Below are 25,402 nucleotides of genomic sequence, written 5' to 3'. Positions count from 1 at the left end.
AAATATCTGAAAATGCTCAAGTCTTAAAAATAACTAATGGCAAAGTTTCATGTTGCAGCAGGAAGTCTAAGAGCTAGTTGTTGCTCAAACAGGAGGTTTTGCTCCAGTCCAACTCCCAAATTTAGAAAGCCCTGCTCCTACCTCGCAGTATTGGCTCTGGAACTCCTCTGGCAAAATGCTATGCTCCTTTGAGGGGCTGAAGCAATAGAAAACTACTCTTCTCCTTTTCCTGAGGAATTTCCAGGACTGCCCTTCTGTAGTGGCACGTAGCCATTGCCTCAGCTTGAGCTCAGTAGTGGGAATCTGACCATGGATGAACACCATTGTCTGCAAGAGCTGTCTAAAGCATCAGCACTCAAAGGGAAATGAGTATCAGAGGTGGAAAACAGATTAGACAATTCAATTGCACATTCCTGCAAGTGGATCATTACTGTCCACTGACCCCAGTATCAGAAAGTCACAGGGCTTTTCATGCCCCTTTGGAGGCTTCTTCTAAGGTTATTGAAAGATCGTCAAATTTGAAAACTGAATTTTTTCCTTCCTTCACTTTTGTTCTTTTTTTTCCAATACAAAAACTCTAGACTTCAACCAAGCTATATGAACAATTTAAAACAGAATAACCAGAGTTTGACTTAGTCATTAGAGTTATTATGAACCTTGCAAGCTTATTTACAGCAATTAAGAGCCCTGTGACTCACTTGTGGTGGATTATACCTTCTGACAGCAGAAGACAACTTCAGGGGTTCTACAGAGGATTTTAATACAAAAGCTCCTTCTGCACTGATGCTTATCCCCACAAAAAATATTTCTGATGAGAAATATGTCTCATTTAGGTGTGTCTCTTCTTCTATTCAACTTGTACCATTTCTGTGACAAAAAGAAGTCAAAGTTTTCCTAATAGAGCAACTGGGAATTTGCCTTGCTGAAAGCACTCTCAGCTTAATTCCAGTGGTATGAAAGCATCTTTGTCACCTGCTCCTCTTAAGCCAGTGGAGAAGGCAAACAAGCGTGAGCGGGGAGCCTGGCACTTGAAACACAGTGAGCATCTCAGCTGGTCTCAGGAAAGCTGCTCTAACCTGTGCCAAGGCAGAGTCATCCACAGAGCTTGATATTATCTCTGAATGTCTGTGTGCACGCATATTAGGTCAGGGTTAATTCCTCTGTTTCAGCAGCACATAAAACATGACACTTGCATAACACTGCAATTTTAAATGCTTTCATTATAGTAGAAAAAATATTTTTTACTGGCACAGATCCTTTTTAACCTCTTAACTTATATAATGCCTTGGGAATTCTGAAGCTCCAAAGATTTTTATGAAGTGCTCCTGGAAACCTGAGAACTTAGAATGGAAAATCATACCAAAGCCAAGAGAAATGTATAGCCTTCAGCATCTCAAGGAACTAGGGTGTTTTTAACTGTAGGCCTCCCACATTCATGGTCTATGTGGCAGGTAACATGATATGGCCAACAAGAGAAAATTTTTGTGTCATGAAAGGCACTGCATCTGTTCAGAGCAGAACATTAAATTAAGCTACGTACACTGCCTCATTTCCCAGAGGATTCCAGACCTATGTGCTAAAGGCCCAAAATTAGATCTCCTGGACCTAACCAGGGAGAGTCTGGGCTGGGGGAGATGCATTCACTCAGAGACTCTAGCTCCCAAGGGCAGAGATCTGATGGAAGACTAGATTTCAGATGGTCACCTCTTCCATAAACAGGTCCAGGAAGGAAGCCTCACCCACAGCCTGCCAATGCAGCAGAGCACAAACCAGTACTGGTGCCTTCCCTGCAACACACACAATTTGTACTCTGCAACCCCTCCCCATGCAACAGACACATTGCAAAGTGGCAGAGACCCTTGCTTTGTATGATTCAAATCCACTAATTGTTGGTCTTCCCTACTGTGTAGTTACACACATACTGAATGCATTTGTCAGCCAAGTACTAGCAAGTAAACTGTGAACCACAAAAAGGTAAAATGTCCTGCACCAGTGCTGGGAACTGGAATGCTCATCCCACAGAGGAAATCATGTTGGCACAACTCCCTAAAAAGATTTCACTCCCATATATAAGAAAAATTTTGAAAAATTTCTGGGTTAATGCCTCAGCTGGTATACCAGGACCCTGACTACACAGCTGTTTTGGCCCAGCAGCCACCTGGGCAGGCTGGGAGCTTCAAAGCTAAGAGATCTAGGAAGCTGGAAGCAAAGGAATTGACCAACAGCCTAGGAACATCTAATGGGCATCTCATCCACCTGCTGACCAGCCTAGGGGGTAGCCCCTGGTAAGTGGGAGAAGCCAGCGGTGTCCTGTCATCACAGAATGATGGGTAGCCAGAGGAACAAGCCAGGTGGGTCAACAAGGCGTACAAAAGCATGACAGCTTTCCAAGCAGGTTTCCATGAAGCTGGAGAACCAGCCAACCCAGCAATACTGAATCCAATCAACATTTTTAAACAGAGAAGTGTTGCATCAGAAAACATATGATCAGCTCTGTTCATCAGACACCGCTTCCTCACGTACGCTAAAACTGGGAATGGGAAGTACCTGACTGTTGATAACACACCGCATATTTCCTCCTCCTCCTCCTCAGACTTGATACACAAACAGCTGACAACATGGACAGATATGTGGAGTATGGAATGCCTTGTGCAATGACTTGCTTACAGTAAAAAGAGGAGAGAGGAAATAAGATTTAAAATGGTAATGTAGCCCCTGCTCTTTGACTTTGTCATAAATCCTTTGTACATCTTAGGTAAGTCAGTGAGAAATTTGTAGAGTGAAATGAAAGTAGCAATAACCAGTTCACCTGAGATCACAAAAACTGCTGCAAGTCAGAAGACAAACTGATATTGTAAAGAAAATATATAATGATTATATTGTTGTAGAATACACCTTCAATTTATGAACACAAACATTTTATACTAACACTCTCAATGTTCAGAGAAAATTAGTATATTCCCCATCAAGCGTCTGTATCATGAAAGGCATCAGTTTATCCAAGGTCCAGAAAGCACCAAAAGGTCCAGTAGCCATGGCACAGATCAGAAATGTGTCCCACCCTCTGAATTAATACTTTAAGACGCTTCTTGTTCCACATAGAACATTGTTAAACCTTATGTGGCTCTGAATCAAATGAAATGAATGGTTGCATTACATTATTACAGATGCAGCTAAATGCTCTTCACTTGTCCCAAGCAAAACATCCTTCAGCTCTGGGGGGAATAACCTGGGAGTCAAAGTTAATTAATGGTTTCACACGGCACCAGGGACAGTCTGTAAGAAGAAGTGAGCAGGGCAGCTTAATTTTCATTCAATATACTCATGTACTAGGAAGTCTATATTAATAACTCCAACAGAAGATACTATGGTCTCCATTGCAAAACCGAGAAACAAAGATACCGTAAAGCAATTTGATGCTTTCCTAAATAGCAGTAGATCTTAACAGCTATTAACAACCCCTTCCGTTTGAACATTTGAAAGAACTCTACAGGTGAATCCATGCCAATCCATTTCAGCCTCTAGTGACAGGAATATCTATTTGATATCTTAATTCTAGTTCTGGTCATGATCATTTGAGCTCCACTTCCTTCCTTCTGACATATGTAGTCATCACCATTATGTGGTCTGTCTGTGTCAGGACAGGGTTTAATGAAAAACATACTAACAACAGAGCATCTTGGGGTTTTTATTGCCACCTGTGTAGAGCTCAACACAGGTAAAATCCCCATCCCTTGCACTGTCTCCTGTCCCTCACCACTCCAGATTACTGAGGGAAGCTAGTCAAAATTCAGACAGTCAAAAAACAACCCATAGTAAAATGCTGAAAGTTCAAGACCATGTCTTTGCTGTTGGAAAAAAGATGTACCAAAAAGATTAAGAGACATCTTCCTGATCTGCAGCCACTGGTAATTCACTAGTAGGTCTTGTGCTTAGACAATTCCAGCTTTTCTGCTATCCATTTAGTAATCATATGCATTTAAAAGCCAAAAGCTTTGATCGTCTCAGACACTTGCACACATTCCTCTCAGGAACAGTGTAATTGATGTTAATAGGATAATTCACAGGTGAAGTGCCACCTCAGGTGCACCAGTGCTTTATGAATTGGAGCACAACCAAACAACAAAGGAATAGGCACAAAACAGCAACCCATTTTCCCCTCTCTGCTCCCCATGAAAACCAAACGTATCACATCTTTTCATAGGTTTAATTATTGTTAAACTCCTGTTCCTTTATTTCTATTTTTTCGTATGTGTTGGTGTTTGTGTTGGTGTTCATGTAATCTATTTAGACTACAGATCTTTTTCAGAGCAAGGTCTACACCTTATCTAGGAACTTCTATCACTTTTAATAAATCACTTCTCTCTTGGCTTTTCACTGTGCCACAGTACTATAAATGTCAATAAATTCTATTTCTGATCTTGAAACCTGTGTTAAAGCTAAACTATGTATCTTCCCTCCTACACCTTCCTTCCACATGGTGACCCCCGACTTTTCTCAGCCCCCACACCACATTTCCCTCCCACATGATAACTAAATTTAAATCAAAACTGGATGATTCTCCTCTATGTGTAGCTCAATCAAACACCAGGAATTACTGGGAAAAATGCATCTATTGGGTATGTCCAACTAAGTATTCATAGATGGCCTTTGTTTTAAAAATCTCTTTTTCTTCCATATTCAAGATTTTCCTTATATATCAAACATATTTTAGAAATCTGTAGTTGACCTATATCCACAGGCAGTGATGGTCTGTGTGCTTCATAAAAAAGCTTCAGATGAAGAGACAAGCTATCCCCATTATTTCAAGAAGACTCGCTCTTTAACCTAATAGTGTTAGAAACTAATACTGAAATGCCCTTGGCACTGATATACAGTGCATCTCTTCCAAAAAATATGGAGCAGTAGAGCTTCCCAGGTAATACCTTGCACGAGACAACACATACAAGTTTCCTCAGAAGGAGCCTTGGTTCCAGGGCCTGAGGTTCATAAAACCACAAGGGGAGGAAACACCCATCCTGCCACTGTTTCACAGCTTTCTTTCCTGAGCAAACATTTTGAAGGCAGTTCCTGAACACAAACCTTGAAGGATTTCCTCAGCCAGTTTCCATTTCTTATTGGTAATTCCTATAGTAGAGGCACCAGCCCTTCATTTGCATCTCATCTGTGTCAGAGGGTTTCAGTCCTTCCTGTTTATAATTTATATACCATCATGGCAGCAGTGCCATTAGGATAATTATAGTTGTGTTAGGACTTCCCTGCACACCACCAGGAGACGCTTTGTGTCTTAGATAATGAGGTCAGCAATTTCCAAGATTTGCAGAACAAGGACAAATTGTTTTGGCAATAGGCCCAACTTATTCCCAAGTTTGACCTACCACCTTCTCCAACAGGAGACTCCATCTGCTCTTCTCCATTACTGTTCATACCTTCTGCTTGAAGCTCTTCTTCCTCCAGGAGGAGCCCATACCATGTTTTATCCTCTGCAGAAGCCCCCATACTAAAGGCCACCACCAGCACAGAGGCCAAAGGAGAATTCTTCCAGTTAAGATAATCACAGAAGCAATGGTGAGGGGAAATAGGAGATATCATAGGCCAAAACCATATTTTTTCTAAATAAACATCAGTGGAACATACTTCTAAGCTGGTTTTACATTGCAAGTAACAAGAGGAAACACAAAATAATCTGCTGTTCACAAATGTACACACAAATGGACTCACAAATGGTCTTCCAAACCCACCTATTGCACTGTTGCTGTCTCTGCAAGGGACAGGACATTTCGGCTCTACTGTAGCCTGTGGCACCTGACAGTCCAGGTTTTATTTAGCATTTAATCTCAGGTCACATTCAAGACCAGACTAATGCAGCTAATTCCTCAGTTTGTACCATTGCACTGAAATTCATACTGAGGCAGCTGAATTTTCAGAGCACTATGCTTTGTAGACCTAACAACTCTAAATATGACTTGACTGTGCACTTAAATTGAAGACATGGCCCTCAAAACAGGCACATTACAAGTGAATTCCTGGTCCAAACAGAATTGGTAGCAAAACTATCACTAAGAAATACACATTTTAAACCAGTGCTATCACTCTCAGCAGCTATGCAGGGAGTAAGCTCCATACAAAACAGAGCAACTGGCTTAGGGAAAGCATTGCGACTACCTAATGTGCTAACAATCAAAACAAAGCACCGTGCACTCTTCATGGGTGTTAAGCCATTGTCAGACATGTAACCTTCCTATAAAACATTAATCCAACCTACATGGACTGCCAGGGTGTTAGCACAGGGCCTGCTACTCCGGGCTCACTTGCCATTCACAGAAGAAACAGTGCACACCAACATTTAGCACTGCATGAGATTTTGCAGCTTTTCGACACACCCTGAGCCAGATATCATCTGCTCAGCTAAGGCTCCTACTGTATCTGTACACAACTGTTTCTCTCACTGTTGCTATAGCTGCACATTATGAAACTCCTTAAATACGCAATACATCAGGTTTTGGCACAGCTCTCTTGAGCAGGTGGGTTGTGCAATGCATTCTTCAGAGCTATCAGGGATAAAATAGCATTTTGTGGGTCCCAGGAGCTGCAGTTTACATAGCGCTGAGCACCATAAAGCCAAGTTTCCTCTGTTCAGCAGAGCCAAAGGGTGTTGCAAATTCAGATATACAGAGACAGAAGGAGAAAAGAAGAACTATGACTGAAGTTTAGGATGAGTCCAGCACAGATGAATTTTTAAATTTCTAACTTGCAAGAATTTAAGATAAAGCTTTCTATACAAGCATGCTCCCAAAATCAGACATCTGGAGAAAATGTGCTTCTGGGCTAAAAAATTTCTGATGTATTCCAGGAAGGTACAAGAAGCTGAGAAAGAGATGTTTTGTGTAAAATATCCTCCTAAAACTCTCCTACTGTGAAGCTTTGGTGACCTTGACACTTTTGCTCAAGTGTCTCCTTAGATAATACCCCATGGTTGGGATACTTTGAAGACTTGGATTTGCTAGGCTTTAGTCCTAGAAGGTTTGGTGCCTTAAAACACAGTGACACCATGTGGCCAATTGCTTGGGCTGGAAACGATGTGCTAATGGAAAGAGCAGTGTACAACTTCCTCATTTTTCTTTGGTTTTATTAAATTTGTCTTAAGCATGTTTGCAACTATATTGACTAGTGACAGTAAACTAGGTTAGAATCGTCATCTGAACAGGTAAACAAAGCCAAAGCCAATGACTATTTGGGATTTCAGCATATGTTCAAATGTCTAAAGTTTGCAAAATTGTCCAATAAAACCCACCTGTAAGTTCAGCAAGTAAAATACCCAGTAAGAACAGTTTGCACGTATGTCAAAACATCATATTCACTTGGCAGATGCAAGAAACTTGTAGAACTATGATCCAACATTCTCAAAAAAGTGCACCTGGAAGTTGCACCTAAATATCTATGGTTTAATTCTGCAGTAATATCACAAAAACTTGCAATTAATTTTGAGAGTGGAGATATATTTGCCTTGCTCTTATGGCTTGTTTTGCTTCCAAGTAGATGCAGACACCCCCATTTATTTTTACAGACATTTCTGAGCTAAGTATTTAAAGTCACAAGTGGGAATATTGCTGCTAGGAATGTTCTCAGTAGTTTGTTACTGCATTATATAATATGGTGACTGATGTGATGAATCATCTCTCACTAGCACAGTCCTTTTTTCCAAATGAGGTGCTGCACATTGAAAAGGTTCAGCTCATGACAAACGGTAAGAATGGCAGATCTCTTTGAAAGACACACACACAGGCAGGCAAACAGGCAGATGAAAACTGACTATGGAATATCCCTCAAACAGAAAGAAAATAATCATTAATTAGCTCTTCACAGGGAATATATTCACTCAGTAGTACTATCAAAAAATTAATGTTCATTAAGAAATGTGTATTTTGAGGCAGGGTTTAGAACATCTTGCTCTCAAGAGCAGAAAGGAAGTGAAAACACAACGACTCCCAGTTGCACAGGCTTTGCAAAGTCAGTGCCAACACTGCTTTTTTTACTGATTAGTTAGATAACATGCTGGTGTCATTTTCTTTGTTGCATATTGAACTCCTGGTGAGCAATTTATGTCATTACTATCACAGTGCATCAGAATGCAAATGAAATAGGTTATTTTGCAAGGTGATGTAAAAGGCTGTTCACATACATATATAATAGTTTCACCTATATACACAGTAGTTAGAGCCTAGGAAGCACCAGCTAGTTAGATACAGGACTTTCTAACTGTTCAAAACAGGAGTTTGAGTTGAGGAAAATAACTGACCTGACCCTTCAAATTTTGTCACCCTGACTAGTGAGATTATGCTGCCATCTTGTGACCTGTAAATTTTACTTAGCTACAAGTCACAGAATTTTTTCCCCTAGACTGGGAGGACGGTGTACATGATCTGAGGTGCAGTAATAATGCTTTGAGCAGCTGAGCCCTCTTTTATATTCAGATCCACATAGTCTCTTCCCTAGCTTTTTTATCTGTCTCTCATGGGCTGCACCCTTCAATGTCAATGTGGTTGCTAGAGGAAGTGCTGTCCATGGACAGGCCTGAGTAGAGAGTAGAGGCAGCCCTGCAGAGGGGATGAAACCCACAGTTTAAAGGACTAGGGGTTTGTAATAAAGGCTACAGAATGTCCCCCTGCTGCCAAGAGAATCAATCATCTGTTCTGGAAACCAAAACACCATTTAGCCAGCAGCTGAAAATTACAGTACACACTGAAGAAAAAGAAAAAAAAAAAAAAAAAAAGACATATAGACATATTCTTTACCGCTGAGAAGCATAATTATAAATGATTACATAGTTTTGTACAATGAGGATAAAATTTTCTTCTCCATCTTCTCAAGTGTGAAGCTTGTATATTTATGGTAACATTTTTCGTGCTTGAAAAAAACCTGTGTTACAATTCGCTGTATTCTGAATCTAAATAGGGTTGTTCCATCTGGTCACATTAAATAAAATAGCTGTAAGTCAAAGTGGGTATGCTGTTCCCTGAACAATACAGACTTCAGCTGCACAGTGACTGCTTACACAGCATTTTGAAAAACCTGGGAAAAGGTTAGTATGGCTGCAATGACATTGAAAAGCAAGCTGGGATCCCCTCTCCTAGTAACAGCCCATTCTTTCCTTACACCCCAACTACATGGGCTTCCATCAGTGCATACTCCCAAAGCACTTTCAAATTGAAGACACAGAATGAAACCTCGAGGTGCTGACAATCCAAACTGCATGTGCAAGGCAGGAGCAGGGACATACCAGGAACAAGCAGGCTTGAGGGCTCTGAGCCAACAAGGCAGCTGCTCTGAGCTCAGATACATTGCTTGGCAGAGCCTACAGATGGCATGCATAGCTAAAAGGTTCCCTCAACACCTCTACCTGGAGACAAACCATAGGTCTTTCCTCACCACCAAAGCCTTAACCATCATTATACACCCAAATCATATTTTCCTTCAAATCTTTGTTTGCCAAACTAAACCAAAGCATTCTGCACTTCAGTTCTGATTAGAGTTTTCAGGACATACTGTATTTTCTTCAGAGTATGGCATAGCAGAATAAGAGCTCCCAACTAGCCACTGAAGGTAATGTTTACCCATTCAGTAAACCACAATTCTAGCCTATGGAAAGAGGAAAAATGAATCTCTATACTCACCCAGCATCCATTTCTGTAAGATGCTGATCAGTTTGGCACCAATCTAATACTTGTAGATGCATAAAATCCCACTGATAACAATCGGAAGTCCTTCAGGATATGCGCCATTTTTTCTCATAGTAATCTCGTGGTCAAAAATCCTGGAGTCAGTGTTCAGGACTCCACCTAGTGAGCTGAAACAAGAAGTCTTTGGAGCAGACAGATATTGCTGAAGAGACCTTTCCTTTCCTTTGACAGGGGTAGAAGAGCAACTTAAGAGAGCTGAAGATACTCTGTTGTCAGAAAATCTTTACGAATCCAGACTAAAGTTCAGGGATTGCTGATGTTTTTAGCGGTATGGAAGTAAACCAAGGATACATTGGAAATCCACAGCTGGCAAGGACATACCCTTTCTCTCTCGCAAACTTAACCCACATACAGAAATGGACAGCTACATGTTAATGAAAGAGGTAATATTTCCCTGCAGGTCTCCTTGTCATGTCAGCATATGCATCTCCATATTCTTAGAGCCCAGCTCCAGACATACAGATATTTTATTTTTCCATAACACCCACCTCTGCAACAAGAGTTTGTGCTGAGTCTGCCATTTCTTCCTCATTTCACAAGGAGGGCTTAAGAGCTACCAGAAGCATTGAGCGAGCCCTTCTGCCCTGAACCAAATATAATCTTTCAATCTTTCTAATATATAATCTCCTCTCTGTTGCAGTAACATATCAGGCTCTTCCTTCTCTGATACAGTCTGCTCCCAGAACAGATCTGGGTTGCAGCAGCAGTCCAAACAGTCAGTGGATTAACAGAGGAGTTAAGCCCATATCAGTGCTAAGTGAAGTTGTAGCTTGAAAGTCTACTAATCAAACTAAAGCCTGAGACCTGATAATTAATAACTTTCCTTTCAACTAACTCCATCACAATAATCTGATCACCCGTATCATAGGAGATCCAGAACTCATTTTGCAAAATTTGTCAAGAACTCAGCAAAAAGCTGGCATTCTTCTAAAGAGAGACATGAGGAAAGAAAGAAAAGGAGAATTCAGAAAACTTAATAGAGGAAAATAAACTAAAATAGGAGGAGAATAAAACAAAGGACTGTGAAGAGATAAACTGCAGAAGCTCAGACCTTTGGTTGCCTGGGGGCAACTGCAGAAGAGAATTTTGGTTTGGTCTGTGGCTCTTCCCTGAAAGTGGAGGTAGGTACATGCTGTGCCTGCTGTTTCTATGGTACAGGCAGGAAGACAGAGCTGAGGGTGCTGCAGAATTACCAGCCAAGCAAACAGTATCATGACATCTAAGCTCATCAAAGCATATCTTGCTTCAGAGAAACATTTTTAAGACGATTATTGGCTTTTCAGAAAATAGAGCTTTTTTTTTCTTCTCTTTTTCAGCTGAAAAATCTGTTTGGAGGCACATAACCACATACTATCACTTTCAGAGGCATGAAAATATTGAAAACATCCTCAAATATGCTTTCAGTTTTTACACCTCTTCAGTAAAAACCTAAAACCCATGAAGAAAAATCTTGCAAAGATAAAAGTATTCCTGACTGTCTCCACATGGACTCTTGCACTGGAGAACTGGGGACCACAGCAAGGAGAAACCATCCTTACTGTCCACAAACACTCATCTGCTCCCAGAGCAACTATATTTCACATACTAAGTAACATTCCATCTAGAATCTCCTTGACTCTGGGATCTGTACATGTGGTGACCCTCATAAAAATCACTCCCTATTTTTCATGGGTAGCAGGAGGCTCTTTCTTCCAGGAATACCACCTCATAAGAAGAATTCTGCACAGACAGAATAGCAGGAAAGCAGCTGAGACATGCACAGGCACTGCTCAAGTCACAACCATATGTACAGTGATTTACCCTGAACAGCTTGCTCAGAGGTCACAAAAGAAATGTGTTTTGCTGCGTGAGTGCTACATGAAATGACCCGGCTGCCAAACCTGGCTAAGAGCTGGAGAGCTGCAGAGTGTACAGAGGATTTATGAGACTAACCTCTGCATTCCTTTCTGAGCCCAGGAAATTGCATTCCTTTGAGGTCTGGACTGATGTTCATTGATAACACAAAATCATGTTCTTCGGCAGGGAGAAGAAAAGCAAAGCAGAAGCACTGGAAAGCCAAACAGCCTTATGTGGAGAACTGAGTGGAATGAAGAAGGATAACAACTGTCTTAAAAAATTCTACTCTCCTCTCAACCCAGCTGAAAGGAGAACCTGCACATGCAAAGTACGGGAGCAAATTACTTAAAAATTCAAATGTTCTGAAAAGTTCAAGCTCTCTTTCTTAAATTTGTGAATTGAAAGGTAGAGTAGTATTACCTGCCTCAGCCCATTATCCTCCTCTGTGTGGTGACTGTCATATGGCTAATAGGGCAGACACAAATGATAAAAACACCCAGAAAGTGAATGGAACAAGCAGCAAATGAAGCAGAGAGAGAAGACAGCTCTGGCCTGAGTGTGACTGAACTCTCACTGCTCAGTAACTACTAGGCACTAGCACCTTTCAGGTTCAAAGCTTTCTCTCAGGCCTCAGAAGAGGAAAAAGCCATGTAAGGAGATGAATGGGGTTGGCTTTTCCCAAGCAGTTCTTTTGCTAGTGGACAGTGTTTTTTAGGCTATACAAAACACACCTTAGTAGCCAGACACAACTGAAAAAAAAAGAGAAAAAAATTGTATCTATCTCCAGTCTTCCTCCCCCCTCTTTTGGGCAGAGTATTCCAGATGCATCAGAGGAAACACAGACAAGGCACAGCTTAAGCCATATATCCTAAGGAAGCTAAATTAGCAAATGACTCACTTTGCTTTGTATTATCTGAAAGGCAGCCCTGACAAAATAAAGCTCTCATCTCATGAAACAATACCAAGACTTTAAAGCCTATTGGTCTAATTTGGAATAAAATTTAAGCCTGTCTGCTGAACCCATCATAAGCACTCGTACTAACAACAAGCTGCTGGTCAGAACACTAATCTGGAAAATGGGAGAACCTCATCAGGCATAGCCAAGGCAAGAGTTCCGGCCTTCTAAACCCCATGGAGAAGCCCAGCTTTTAGGTTAATGGCTATTTCAAGGAGACTGTTACCACCAGTCCTTAAGAGGATAAAATGGAGTTATGCAACATCGCTAATCTTTTCCCCAGTGGGAGAAAAACTATTTTTTTTAATACCTTTCTTACCTCAGGACTCTCTAGTGGTTAGAGAACAAAAAACTACATTATTTTCAAGTCTGATGAGTGACTGGAAAATCTGAATGGAATCAACAGGAAGTAAAATAAATAAAACTTGTTCCTCAGTTTCTACATTGACCTCAAAGTGAGAGAATTTGAGAAAACTTCTATAACCTCTCACTAGAGCTTCAGTGATGGAAAGCAGTTACTACCTCTTCATAAAAGCATTCATTCTCAACGTCCCAAGACAATAAGTGTACTAATAATAACTGATTATGAAACCTCTTCATTCAGAAAGCAAACAAAACACAGGTTTCAGTGACTTGTTTGTAAGTAGATCCTATGTCCTGTGTTAGCCAGGGATACCATCACACATTGTCTTACAGAGAAAAGTGGATTCACCTCGTGGCTGAGCAATGGGAGCTGTGCTGATCCCGGGAATCCCGGAGCTCACCTCTGGCTCTGCACAGTGAAAACATCCAGCTGGAACCTGAGCCACGGTGCTTTCACTTGCACATGTCTGGATTCTGCCAGAAGGAGATTTATGCTGGGGACCCTACATTCACAGAAAAAACCAATACAAGTTATTACAAAACAGATTTTTTTAGTCACATAATATCTTTACTTGGAAGTGACCCATAATCTTCTGGTTTTCCTTTGCTTTACACTCTCCATTCCTCCCCTCCTTTCCAAAAGACATTTACATGTGCCCACACTCGCGCATACTTCCCTTTATTAGGGGGAGAAATTTAAGAATTGTCACTCCTTTAATGCGCACTTTTTCTTTCTTTTCTTTATATGCACAACTTATATCTCTACTTTGGTTAATTTTTGATTTGTCTAGATGGGTTATGATTTTGATTTTGGATATTTCACATACTGAAACTCCACTGCATGTACTGGACTGGAGTGGAATATTTCTACCTATTTTCCCATCATAAAGTAGAAACTAGGAAAAAACCCACTTATGAGACAGTATTGGGCAACAGGACTTGTAATGGATCACTTTTTAAAAGCTACCATGTTTGAGTTGTATATTTTCTTCCACAGAGCTAAAGGATGATTATGAAATTATTTGATAAGAAGTATTAAAAATAATTTGTGAGAGTGTAAGACACAATAAATTAGTGACTACAGGCATTAAACTTTCACTGATCACAAGAACTAGATGTAACCCAGACTGAGATGGACAAGAAGTCTTTCAGGAGCTGTAACAGGAATATCACTATGGCAATCATAATCAATTTTTTTATGGTCACATTTTAACAAAATTACTTTTGTGGTGAGTTTTGATTTAAAAGGCAAAACCCCTGACCCTGATAAAATCTAGACAATTTTGAAATAATTAACTTCCCTTTTCTATGGGGATGTTCCTGACAAATTAAATCTACAGATTCTTCTGCAGGATGCTATTTTGCCCTTTCTCTTTCCATTTTTTTTCTAAGACAATGGGAGTCATAGTCAAACTATCTGATTATTGCAGATGTTACTTTTAATCAAGTACAACCAAAGCTGTCCCGTGCATTACTTTTAGTAATGGCAAACTCAACTCGAAATGAAAAATGTGAAAACAACAGCTACCTCAAGGTCTCCTTGGAGTAATTCTCAAAAACTAAACTAGGCCAAAACTTAAACTAACAAAAACTACTTCAAGTTAACCATTAGTCCACACTGAATGACCCATGTAAATGGCCATCCACTCCCCAAATCTCACTTTCTGCTGCTAAGGTGCCACACATGGTGCACTTTTCAGTGTCCCTCATTACACACAAAACATGCTGCATACAGTCATCAGCCATGGTAAATATACTGAGCATGTCCCATTCTCAGTGCTAGTAGCAGAGTTCCTCTATGGTTTTACAACTCTTAGACTGGCAGAGACATTTCATTGTACCCAATCCGCACTGCAGAGCTGTCCTTCTGACCTACCTAGAGGTTGTTTGCTAGAAACAAGACCAATGTGAGGTAATTTCTCAACAAGATGACATAATATTACCTAGTCTTCAGTAAAAGCATTGTGGTTTCTCACTGCCAGTGTTATCACACACCCTTCTGGCTTTGGCCTTAGGTACTGCTGAGAGTGCTCCCCCTCCACCAGCACATCATGCAAAGTGGTTGGAACTGGAATGGCCTGGTTTGTGGTCAGTGGGACAGAAACAAAACTGTCAAAGATAGAGGGGAAAAAAAGAAAGCAGACCTTATGCCCTCAGGTGAGGGAAGACAGCCATAGAAAGAACAAGGTTCCCTAGAAGACTTGCAAGAGCAGAATTGCCCCTGCACACCACTGATCTAAATGGAGCCTAGGAGGTCTCAGCTTTACAGGGAGTGGTATGCAGACTGCCATGGAAGCAGTAAATTCTGGGCTGTTTCAGCAATTCAGTGTGATTACTTCCACCAAAAAGTACAGACCACTGACCTCTTTTCCTTCTACTACAACACTAGTGACGTTGTTAGGCATCAAAGGAGTCTTCCTGCATCAAGATGATGTATCTCTGATCTGAAATGATCCAGAGATAGGAGAATGGCTGGAGTCAGAGCACTGTGCAGCCAAAATCAATCCATTTTGAGTTAGTGCTGGATGTTTGAAAATGTCAGAGTGCCACTGTCCAGGGACAGACTCCTCTAGATGGCACAGGATTATTGACTGAACACTATCTTGCTGAACTCATAGCATATTAAAATTATAGCAGTGCATTTGAACTTGCTCTTATAGATGAAAGCAGAGATATGCACATGCTCTGTTCCTATCCAGGACATTTCCTTTGAACTATCTATCCAGCTCATCTCTTATCTGACATTAGTATTTCACAATTTTCTCTCCACTGTCAAGGATCTCAATCCTTCAGGACCAGATCCACTGTAAACAGGGGCAGCACACAATGAGCCACCAACCACTCACTTCACTGGATACAGAAATGGATCATGATTTAGAATTAGCTGGACTAGTTATTACAAACATAACTAAAAACTGTACTAGTTTCTTATATATCTTGGCAGGGTATTGCTCACCCCTGTTTCTCTTGATAACCCCCTGCATGTTCCTGCTCTTTTCTTCTTTGAGCCAGCAGAATATTTTAACCTTCTTTTTGTTTTGTTTTGTTTTCCACGGGATTACCTCTTAGTTAGATCATTAATCAGAAAAAAAAGGCAAGACTGCCCCTCTGTGCAGCAAGGTATTCTTAAAAGAATTAAAAAAACATAAACCCACATCTTTCACTGAAATGACTTTAATGCAAACATAAATTTCCAGTCTAAATGCAAAATGTTGAAAGTTCAGCAGCTTAAGTAATTGAAAAGATACAATCCTAAATAAAGAGAATGTAACTAATTTAATTATTTTTCTCTAAGTGCTATGCAGAGTCAGGGCAGAGACATTTTTAGGTTTAATGCAAATTTTGCACAGACAATTTTTTAAGACTCAGCATTTCTAATTTTTATCCTGGACAATGAAAAATAGCAGGGATATTTTGAAATAAATTCTGCAAGGAACACTAGTTCATTGGAAAGATTAATCTTTCTTCTCCCTAAACTTAAACAAAGTATCACTTTCTTTGTGCTTAATACTACATTTGGCTCAGATTCCATTTCTGAATAACATCTACAGAGCACTAAAAAGTGCGGAATAGTGATTTTTTTTTCTGCAATGGTAGAATTATAAAGTTTTTTAGCAAAATACTAATATAGAAAATATGTTTACTATTTGTATTTTGTCATTAAACATTGTCCCACATCATTATCCCACAGCTTGATAACAAATGATCTGGTAATGTACTGAAGAACTGACTAAGCTTTGAATTTAAACAAAAACCTAAATCTTTAGACTTTCAAGCACACACAGGGAACAGAAACCAGAAATGGAGAAAAGTGACTTCTAAATTACACCACACAACATATATCCACATCTGTCACTCCATTCCTCCTCTTCTGTGGCCATGAAACAACCTTGCTTGTAGATGCCACCCAGAGACACTGCTTCACCTGAGTAAGAAGCTCTGAGTCTTAGAGAAGCACATTTGCACTGAAATCTCCTTGCTCAGCACAGGCCCTATTAAAATTCTACTGAAGTCTCAAATACCCACCACTTCTGCAGAGACAGCCACTTTTTCAAAGATGTTTCACCTCTTATGCACCTGTGGTTCACTTTTTGCTAATAAAGGCATTTTGACTACTTTCCTCCTGCAGTTTCCTCCAAGTTACACTGTGTGCATATCAAAATGCTTCAGGGTCGGTTATCAATGCAAAGATGGGAAATTTTACAAATGCATTGGGCAAATCAGCACTTTCCATTGCTGCCTGATTCCACAGTAGCTAAGGAAATCATCCTGCCCTAAAAAAGCATTGCAAGATACACTGTTCCTTTATAGCAAACTTGTACACAGCAGCTTACATGTGGAGAGATTCTCACTTCTTAAGAGACTTGTCACAAGTTTTTCTTATTCTCATAAAAGCAGTGTAGTGCAGAGTGCTAAACAGGGGGTAACAGAATCAAGATGAGATCTTTTAGTTCAAGCTAGTCCTCTGATACTCTATTTTATCTGAAGCACTTTTTAATTACAAGCAAATTACAAGAGTGGCTTTTCCCATCCAGTTTCTATTAGATTTATCAGTTGAGCTTGGCAGAGGATCTCTTGCAGCTGAAGGTCTATTATCTTAAATTAAATAATAACTTTCATATTGTTATTGAGTAATGTTATCTCTATTCAGCAGGCCTGGAGAAACTATACAAAGCACTCTGACTCAACAGCCTGCAATTAGTAGAATATTGTCTTGAAAAATACCCATGATCTTAGACCTACTGGTCTAAATCATCTCTTCAGCAGGAGAAACATCTAGTAGTCAAAGTCTTCAGCAAAAGGCTGAAGAACATGCTTAAGAACAAGCAGAAGTGTTTTATTGAAATTAAGCCATTTCCAGTTATTTTGTATTAGTCTGACACCAGTTTCCAGTTTCTATTTCCTGAAGATTAGTTTCAAATTTGAGCTTAATTTTAAAAGTATTCCCAGTGCAACTGAGTTGGCTTGAATATTTTCCTGTATGTGACACAGAGCTGCTCACCTAAATCAGCTTTTTCAGTCTTTCTTGTCAGATGCAATCCAAGTGATAAATAAAGGGCTTTTAACTGGATAGCAGTGCTTTCATTCCAGAACAACAAAAGAAAGAGGTCCTGTGTGCTGTCGTCGTCGATGGAGTCACCAGTTAGCTCCCTTCATCCTCTATTTTCAGCACTGTTTTCCATGAACGTGACTGCTGAATGTGACAACACAACAACTGGATGAAAGCATCACTGACCACACTGTTGATTTACTGATGGAAAGTATTTTTATTTGTAAGGGTAGTTTCCTATAGATAATGTATTTTCTTGAAAGCTCACAATTTTGTAGTTCAACATATAGATCTGTAAACTGCCCATTGAAGGCTAGGAAAGCTTGGTTTCCCCTCAGAAGGGATTAAAATAGACGTGAGTTATCCCACAGACTAGAAGACAGCATACTGTTTTGTATAAACCTCCCTGTGTTCAGTAAAAACAAAAGAACATAATTACTCATACCACAGAGAAACTCACCGCCCAAGGCCCTGAGTCTGAGGAAAATGTGGATGAGCAGCCCAGGGTTTTTTGACTGCTTCAGTAAAACAGAAAATGAGGGAAAAGAAAATGTCCCTTACTCAGATGGAACTGCTTAAATGTGTTTGACTTTCTTTGTTGCTACATGTTAAACTGCTGCCAGGTCCAACCCACTTGCTAAACATCTGGAACAACCACAGTCCATGCAGGACATAGGCACACAAGGGACAGACAGAAATCAAGGAACAGGCAACAGCATAAAACTTGATGGAAGACCAGTATGGGTGAGGAGGAGAGGGATATGCCCACTCTAACCTTCAGCTATGTGGTACCCCATGTACCAGTCTGAGGAACAGGGGAGGTCAGAAAAATCAGAAGCACCTGAAGGGGCACAGTCTGTGTTGAACATATTGTACGAGAGAGTCCCAGGCCTGCTGAAGCTCAACATGCTCATTTTGAGTAACCATTGCTCACTGAAGCAAGAAAACTGAGGACATGGTTCTTCCCTCAGCAGGATCCAGGCTCCTACAGGGCTTTTGTCTCAGCAGGAACTGGAAACCAGGGACTACACTGTCAAAAGCAAAATCTTGCTGTCTCAGTGTAACGCAAGGCTTCCAGCTACTGTTGTCAGGGTGCAAGTCTTGACTGTTGCAGGAGAGAAAATTTGCTCCATGGATGCCATTTGATATGTAGCTGCTGTTTGCCACTATCCCACAAAAGCACAAGGTAGATTACAGCCCCCTTAGCAGGTTTGGACACTGGTAAAAAGTGAGAAAATGCACATTCTTCCCAGAAGGTGAGGTCAGTCCTCTCTTGAAGAGTGGCATTTCTTAGCTGTCACTGAGCCCACAGCTGTCTGCTACAGTGGCAGGACCACTGAGAGCCCACCTCACTGAGAATTCAGCAGCAGCTTTATTGTTCACCCCCAAAATGGAGACAAACTAACTTTCACCATATGAGAGCAAGTACTTGGCATACATGTATCACCCTCATCTTGAGCACTGAGCAAAACTGCAGACTCCATCACTTCTCTTCCCAACAGGAGGTGAGGACTGCTGCTCATGAACTCCTCAGTCAGGTGAAGCGACAGCTTGTGGCTACACCAGGATTGTTCCTTAATGTATTGACAGGTGTAAAGATGGTTGAAAGCTTCATTCAGATAATCTCAAGCAAACAGTGCATACACACATACAGTGCACATTACACTTACTGAGCAGTGCAGTGAAAACTTTACCCCAATATATAACTTACATGGAGTCAGCAGGAGATACAACCAGAGTAACCTGGGTAAGATTCACTTCTGGGTTTTGAGGTACCAGAAAAAAAATGTTACCACTGCACTTCAGATTAAGCCAGAAGAGTGCCTCTTCCCTTAGCTGAGATCAGAACTACTGTGTAGGAACCCAGAGTGCCGAGAATATTTCTCTGCCTGTTTTTAAGGGTTCTTACCCCCCTGAACAACACTGTTTTAACCTCCAACCTTGGAAAAAATTACCAACAGTCAGACAAGAACTAGAAAATACAGTGGTGTGAATTAGGTGATAGACCACTATGTAAGATTGTCACAGGGTGAAAAATTTAGAGGTTTTGGGCTTCTCTTTGTAGTAAATAGATAAGAGTAAAAAATATCAAAATGGAGGATTGCTGTTGTTCCCTAAACCTTCTTCTCCTTCTTCTACTACTCCATGTTCTGCAGTAAAGTAGTTTGGAATGATTGGATAGAGAATTCCGCAGTTCCTGCCCGTGTTACTGAATAATTGGTAGGAAAGTGAAAATAATATATGTTTTTAGTAACTATTGGTTAAAATATCTTTAAAAGGCTGTGCAAATCTTGATAATGAGAGACCTCACTCCTGCTTTCTGTGCTCTATGCTGTACCTGGGTCACACTAGTGGCTCTGTTCCTCTGATAAGACTCAATGAACAACTATCTGGAAGCATTGAAACTCCAGGAAAAGTCTCGGTTTATCTTTGAAACTCCTTGCAAGGACTTTTAGAAAATTCTCTCCCATCAGGAGGGATTTGATTTATGGCACGGTTCAGTGTCACTACTGCAACCTTTTTACTATGAAATGGGAGACAACAATATAGTAGGAGGAAAGGTAAGTGTACTAATGTGTTGTCCAACAAAAGTGCTGTTTGTATCTAGGTTAGTTAAAGGTGCAAGACTAAACAATTCAATGGAAAACTCCTGTGAGAGTACTTCCTTTTATGAAAGGAGAGGGTTGCAGATTGAGGGCAAAGACAGCTCAGCACAAATGCGATACAGATAATGGGATGCTGGGTTTTTTTTAGACTACAGCACACAGAAAGACCAGATGGTGCCAATATACAGTGAAGTTGGGGCCAGAAGTCAACTGAAATTCAACTAAAAACTGGGAAATTATTTGGGGAATGAAAATAAGCAACTATGCAACAGGGGGTTTTACAGGAAGGCAGTCCAGGAAACTTCTGGTGAGTTTTCAAAATCCAGCAAGTGCTTAAATACCAACCCTGGCCAGCACCTTTGACAGCTTCCACTACAACTTGCTCTTAGGGATGTCTGAATCCATCAAATGTTGCCAGAAAAAGGCCTGTATCCTGCACCATGCATCTTCTTGGGCTTTAGCATGCTCTCTCCACTGCCCTCCCCAATGCACCAACATCCCAAGCACCCTGTGGACGGAAACTTTGCACAGAGGCAAGTATGGTGGCTCCAAGAGGTGCCCTGCTCCAGAATAGGAGTAAAACTCCACTTCCCGACCGTGCTGCCGAAGGCGCTGAACAGCATCCCGGCAATAGAGGTCACTTTTCCAGTTCATGTCATCCAGCCCAGACAGGAAGAGGAATTTGGCTAAGGACCTCTCCACGGGAATGCGACAATCCCAAGTTGCTGGGTCCGTGTGATCATCTAAGACGTCTGAAAAATCTACTAGTCCAGACTCATCACTGATCTTCATCCTCCCCAGGTCATATGGGTGGACAGGAATAGTGAAGCCATCCCCCTTCAGGGGAATGAAGGAATTAAAACTACTTCCAGATACGCTGACAGCTGCCTTGATGCCAGGTAGAAATGTGGCCATGGAAAGGGCTAGATCGCCTCCTTTAGACAAGCCCAAAACACCAATCCCAGTATCTTTCACCTGAAACAGAATTATGGAAACAGTATTATTAACTACTCTTTATTTCTTTATCTCCAGTTCCGCTTTCTCACCCCTTATCCAACAAAGACCACTCAAAATTTGCCCCTTCCCTCTCTCTGTTCAGGTTATATTACTCCCTCATCCATCCCACTGCTGTGCCTCCAAAAGAGTGACCATGAATTCTACAGCTCCTCAATGTTTCTCCTCCTGTAACACATTTCCCTCCTGGTGACCTGTATAGACAAAGTGTCTTTGCACCCTCCACATCCTGGCTTGGCCAGCTCTCTGTATGGTGTCTTTTACAGCTCCTCTCTCCAAGCCACTTTTTCCTGGGTTTACTTGCATTGAATTTCTTTATTGCAGTTTCTTCTATACTCTCCTACAGCTGACCTGTTATTTTCTGTTTTGTCTTGGAAGACATAATGTTCATTACACCTCAGGCTAAGTGAGCCCAATAGCTGTTTAAATCAACTTATTTCTAGTGAAGGCCCTTCACATTGAATTCTAGTTTTTTCAGAGCTCTATGAGGAACAAGACAAACAAGCAAGGCTGAATTCTGCTCTCACACTGCCTACAATCCTGGTGTCCATGTGACAGAAAGTAAATAACTTTGCAAAATAAATACACTGTAAATAGCATTCCATTAAAATTGATTTCTACTTGATTTCTTTTGGCCACTTTTGGGTTAAGTATGATGATACATTGCCATAAAGTATCTTTCTTGTCCTACACACTTGCTCAAACACAGCTTCAGCTTCTTAAGATATGGCACGGCTCCAGTGCTACAACTGTAAGGGATTCTGTTGTTATTACTGTCCTGCAAAACTTACTCAGAATCAAAAGCACGTAATGTCTCAGAAACAGTAGAAAAGCCAATGGATTTTTTTTTCCCTTCTAATATTTTAAAATATGCGAAACTAGTAAAAAATTACTATTTCCTCCTTAAGCAATTTTGTACTTCTAGTCCAGGAACCAATAAGAAAACTGGAAAATAGTTTCCAACAGGAAGAGCACCATAATTTGTCTCTTACCTGCTGCTGCTTCCGCAAAAAGTTCACAGCCTCCTCAAAATAGCTCAGTTCAAGAACTTCTGGCATAGCAGGGATATCTTCAAAGGACATGTAAGCAAGAGCCAGAGTTGCAAAGCCTCTGCTAGCCAGGAGACTTGCTCTGTATTCAATAAGACCTCCTCCAGATCCATACAAATCAATAAGTCCAGGGAATGGGCCAGGTCCTGCAATGAAAGGAGGGTGTATATATAACCAAAAAGTTCCTACAGGTGTCCTTTTGTGGTGCCCCCTCAGCACACATCAGGAGCGTAGCTATCAGAAGAAAATCATCCTCTGAAGCTTTACATGGTGGCTATCATTCTCAGGAACACACAAAATGACTGTAAGGACATGAATTTGCATCTTTCTTTTCTCTCTTAGGACCTCATTATAGGAAGCTCATGTTGGACATCCTTCTCTCATCCTGAATTTCATCTGTCATCGGCCTACAAGTCCTCAGGCCACTGAGGATCAATGAACAAACAGTATTACTGCACGAGTGGTAATCCATCTTCCTTAGGAACTATGCTAGCAGATATGCCATGGAGGGGATACTTGGGTTATGAAAGATACTCACAAACACCAGCACCAACTCATGCCAATTCAGGCTTCAGTAAGATCTGGGTAACTACCCCTGAGCTCCTCAGCTCTCCTGCAGCAATAGGACCTTCCTTTCCTGATGCTGCTCTACCCATTCTCATGGTCAGATTTCCCTTACAAGATGTGACATTGCTGCAGCTGCAAGGGACTGTTTGTTAATTACAAAGCAAGACAGCCATGTTTAAGTTCCATTCAAGGAACAGAAACACTTCAGGGCTTAAAGCAGCTTTGCACAGGATCCATTCTCAGCACTGTTTGTGTACAGCGTTGTGAAATATGGCACCTGCTTAATTAAAGATCATGCTTTTCCCATTTGTCTCCCATCTTCCTAAGTATCCCATGCAGTCCAGCTGCTCAATCAGGTCAAAACTTCTTTTTTTTGGCTTTTCCTTAGCTAAAGAGAGACAGAGAGAGAGACAAGTCCAGTGTCTGCAGGAAGATCTGTAGCAGCTGCTGAGCACATGGTTCTTCAGCCTAGGCTGGCTGCAGCCTGAGTCCAGTGCTCCCACCATGCCTCCTTATTCACTCCACGGCCAGAGCTGTCATGAATCACAGCTCTGCCAAGGACCAGGGGCCTCTTTGTCCTGTCAGCTAAACAGAAAAGCTAAGAAATAAACACTTTTTGACAGAGGTCTCACTGCAGGAGACGTCAAGACACTCAACTAGAACAACCATGAGACACTCTGTGTTACCACTGCTGCCCTCCCTTCCTCCCTGCACCACCATACCCCCGCCTTGGCCCTTGCCCCACCGGGCAACACCTGCTCCTCTTTGCTCTGCTGTGAAGTATCTGGACTTCAATTATCCAAGTATCTGGACCAAGCACAGGCTGAGGGAAGTGTTAGCTGAGGCTTTGCTCTGGGTTGCTGAGTGCATTCAGGGACCACGGGGCATAACACACGGTGTCAGTCACACCTGGAAAACCGGAATGGAATTAAAACTCACCCGGAGGGAGGAAGAGGGTTGCTCTGAGACGACCTTCTCTGACGGAAATCCTCTTAACCCCCTCTCCTAAAAACCATCGTTCATTGGTGCATTTTCCCAGCAAGTGGCTCATGTCCCCATGGCCCTCGTACACCTCCAAGTCCACACAGAAAGGAGTCAGGACGTTCCTCTTTGCCAGCCGCTTATGGGGCGTTTTGGACTGCAGAGCCCAGAGCAGCCCCATCGGCTCCACTCCCAAATAGCTGCCCCCCAGCGCTGGGGAGCGGCTGAGGTCGAGCTCCCCGCTGCTCCCAGCTCTGTAGAGCGCGTGGGCTTGGAAAAGCTCCCCGCTCTCGTCCACCAGGCTGGCTCGGAGGGTGACCGCCTGCTGCGGCTGCAGACCGGCCACACGGATCTGCACAGGGTCATCGAACAGGCACCTGGCGGAAGGCAGGACGGACACCCGCACCGCCATCCCAGCTCGGCTGCACGGAGAGCTGCGGCCCTTCTCTGGGGCGAGGCACGGGCCGCCGAAACTGCGTGCGACACGACCCGCAGCAGCCCGTCCCTTCTCGGGATTAAAACCTGTGCCCGAAGTCCAGGAGGAATCACCGTCACCACTTCCTTCAGTCGGCCAGCACGGGCTGCTGGGAGACGTAGTTCAGAGCACGCCTGCCTCCAGACCCTCCGGCACGGCGGCACGCTGACACCTGCCACTTGCACGGGCACAAGCTGTCACTTGTTCTTGGCGAGTGCTTTTACTTTTGATTAGAGCGAGAGACTAAATTAGAAACCCCAAGGCAGCAAAAAGAGATATCCAAATTGCTACGTCCCCCCCGCCCCCCAGCTGCTGGAAATTCCAGATTTGACTGCAGAACTGGCTTGAGAGCCTTTGTCAAGGCACAGTAAACACAAACAAGCTGGAAAGCCTAAGAAGCATGACATCTTAATCTAGCCACAAAACAAAGCCTGTTCTTAATCCCTCTCGAGCTTTCTGCAATTTTTGGATAAGCACCACAAGTTCAAATGAAACTTTTTGCTATAACTATGGTTCTTTTAAAAAGCAAAAGAAACAAAGTAAAACAATTACTATATTTTTCTTCCCAATAATTAGTTTCCCCCATACGCTAATGTTTCTAAGGAACTGTTTGAAGATTTGACAATAAACACCAGGTCTTGGTTTTCATAAACAACAATACTACATTTTTGCAATGCCTGTGTATTTAATAGCCTTCTAGTCCTACCCTGGAGGTCTCAGACATGTGAGTAGTCTCATCCCATTCTGTGGAAATACAAATGGGAAT

At 41.7% G+C, this 25,402-nt stretch overlaps 1 protein-coding gene across 1 annotated transcript; it reads right to left on the bottom strand.

The window, feature by feature from the left end:
* Positions 1–19,372: 19,372 nt before the first annotated feature.
* Positions 19,373–24,573, bottom strand: LOC309574708 (acyl-coenzyme A thioesterase 1-like; the record flags this gene model as incomplete). The annotated part of the gene is made up of 3 exons (XM_082284534.1): positions 19,373–21,525; positions 22,557–22,759; positions 24,120–24,573. The coding sequence occupies 3 exons, from the start codon at positions 24,571–24,573 to the stop codon at positions 20,923–20,925; spliced, it is 1,260 nt and encodes a 419-aa protein (XP_082140660.1). The 3' UTR covers positions 19,373–20,922.
* Positions 24,574–25,402: the final 829 nt, after the last annotated feature.

This window comes from Coloeus monedula (assembly GCF_965178545.1).
Source record: "Coloeus monedula genome assembly, chromosome: 6".
Taxonomy (NCBI): Eukaryota; Metazoa; Chordata; class Aves; order Passeriformes; family Corvidae; genus Coloeus; species Coloeus monedula.
Note: the sequence above shows the minus strand (reverse complement) of the source record. Positions and strands in the feature narration are given on the sequence as shown.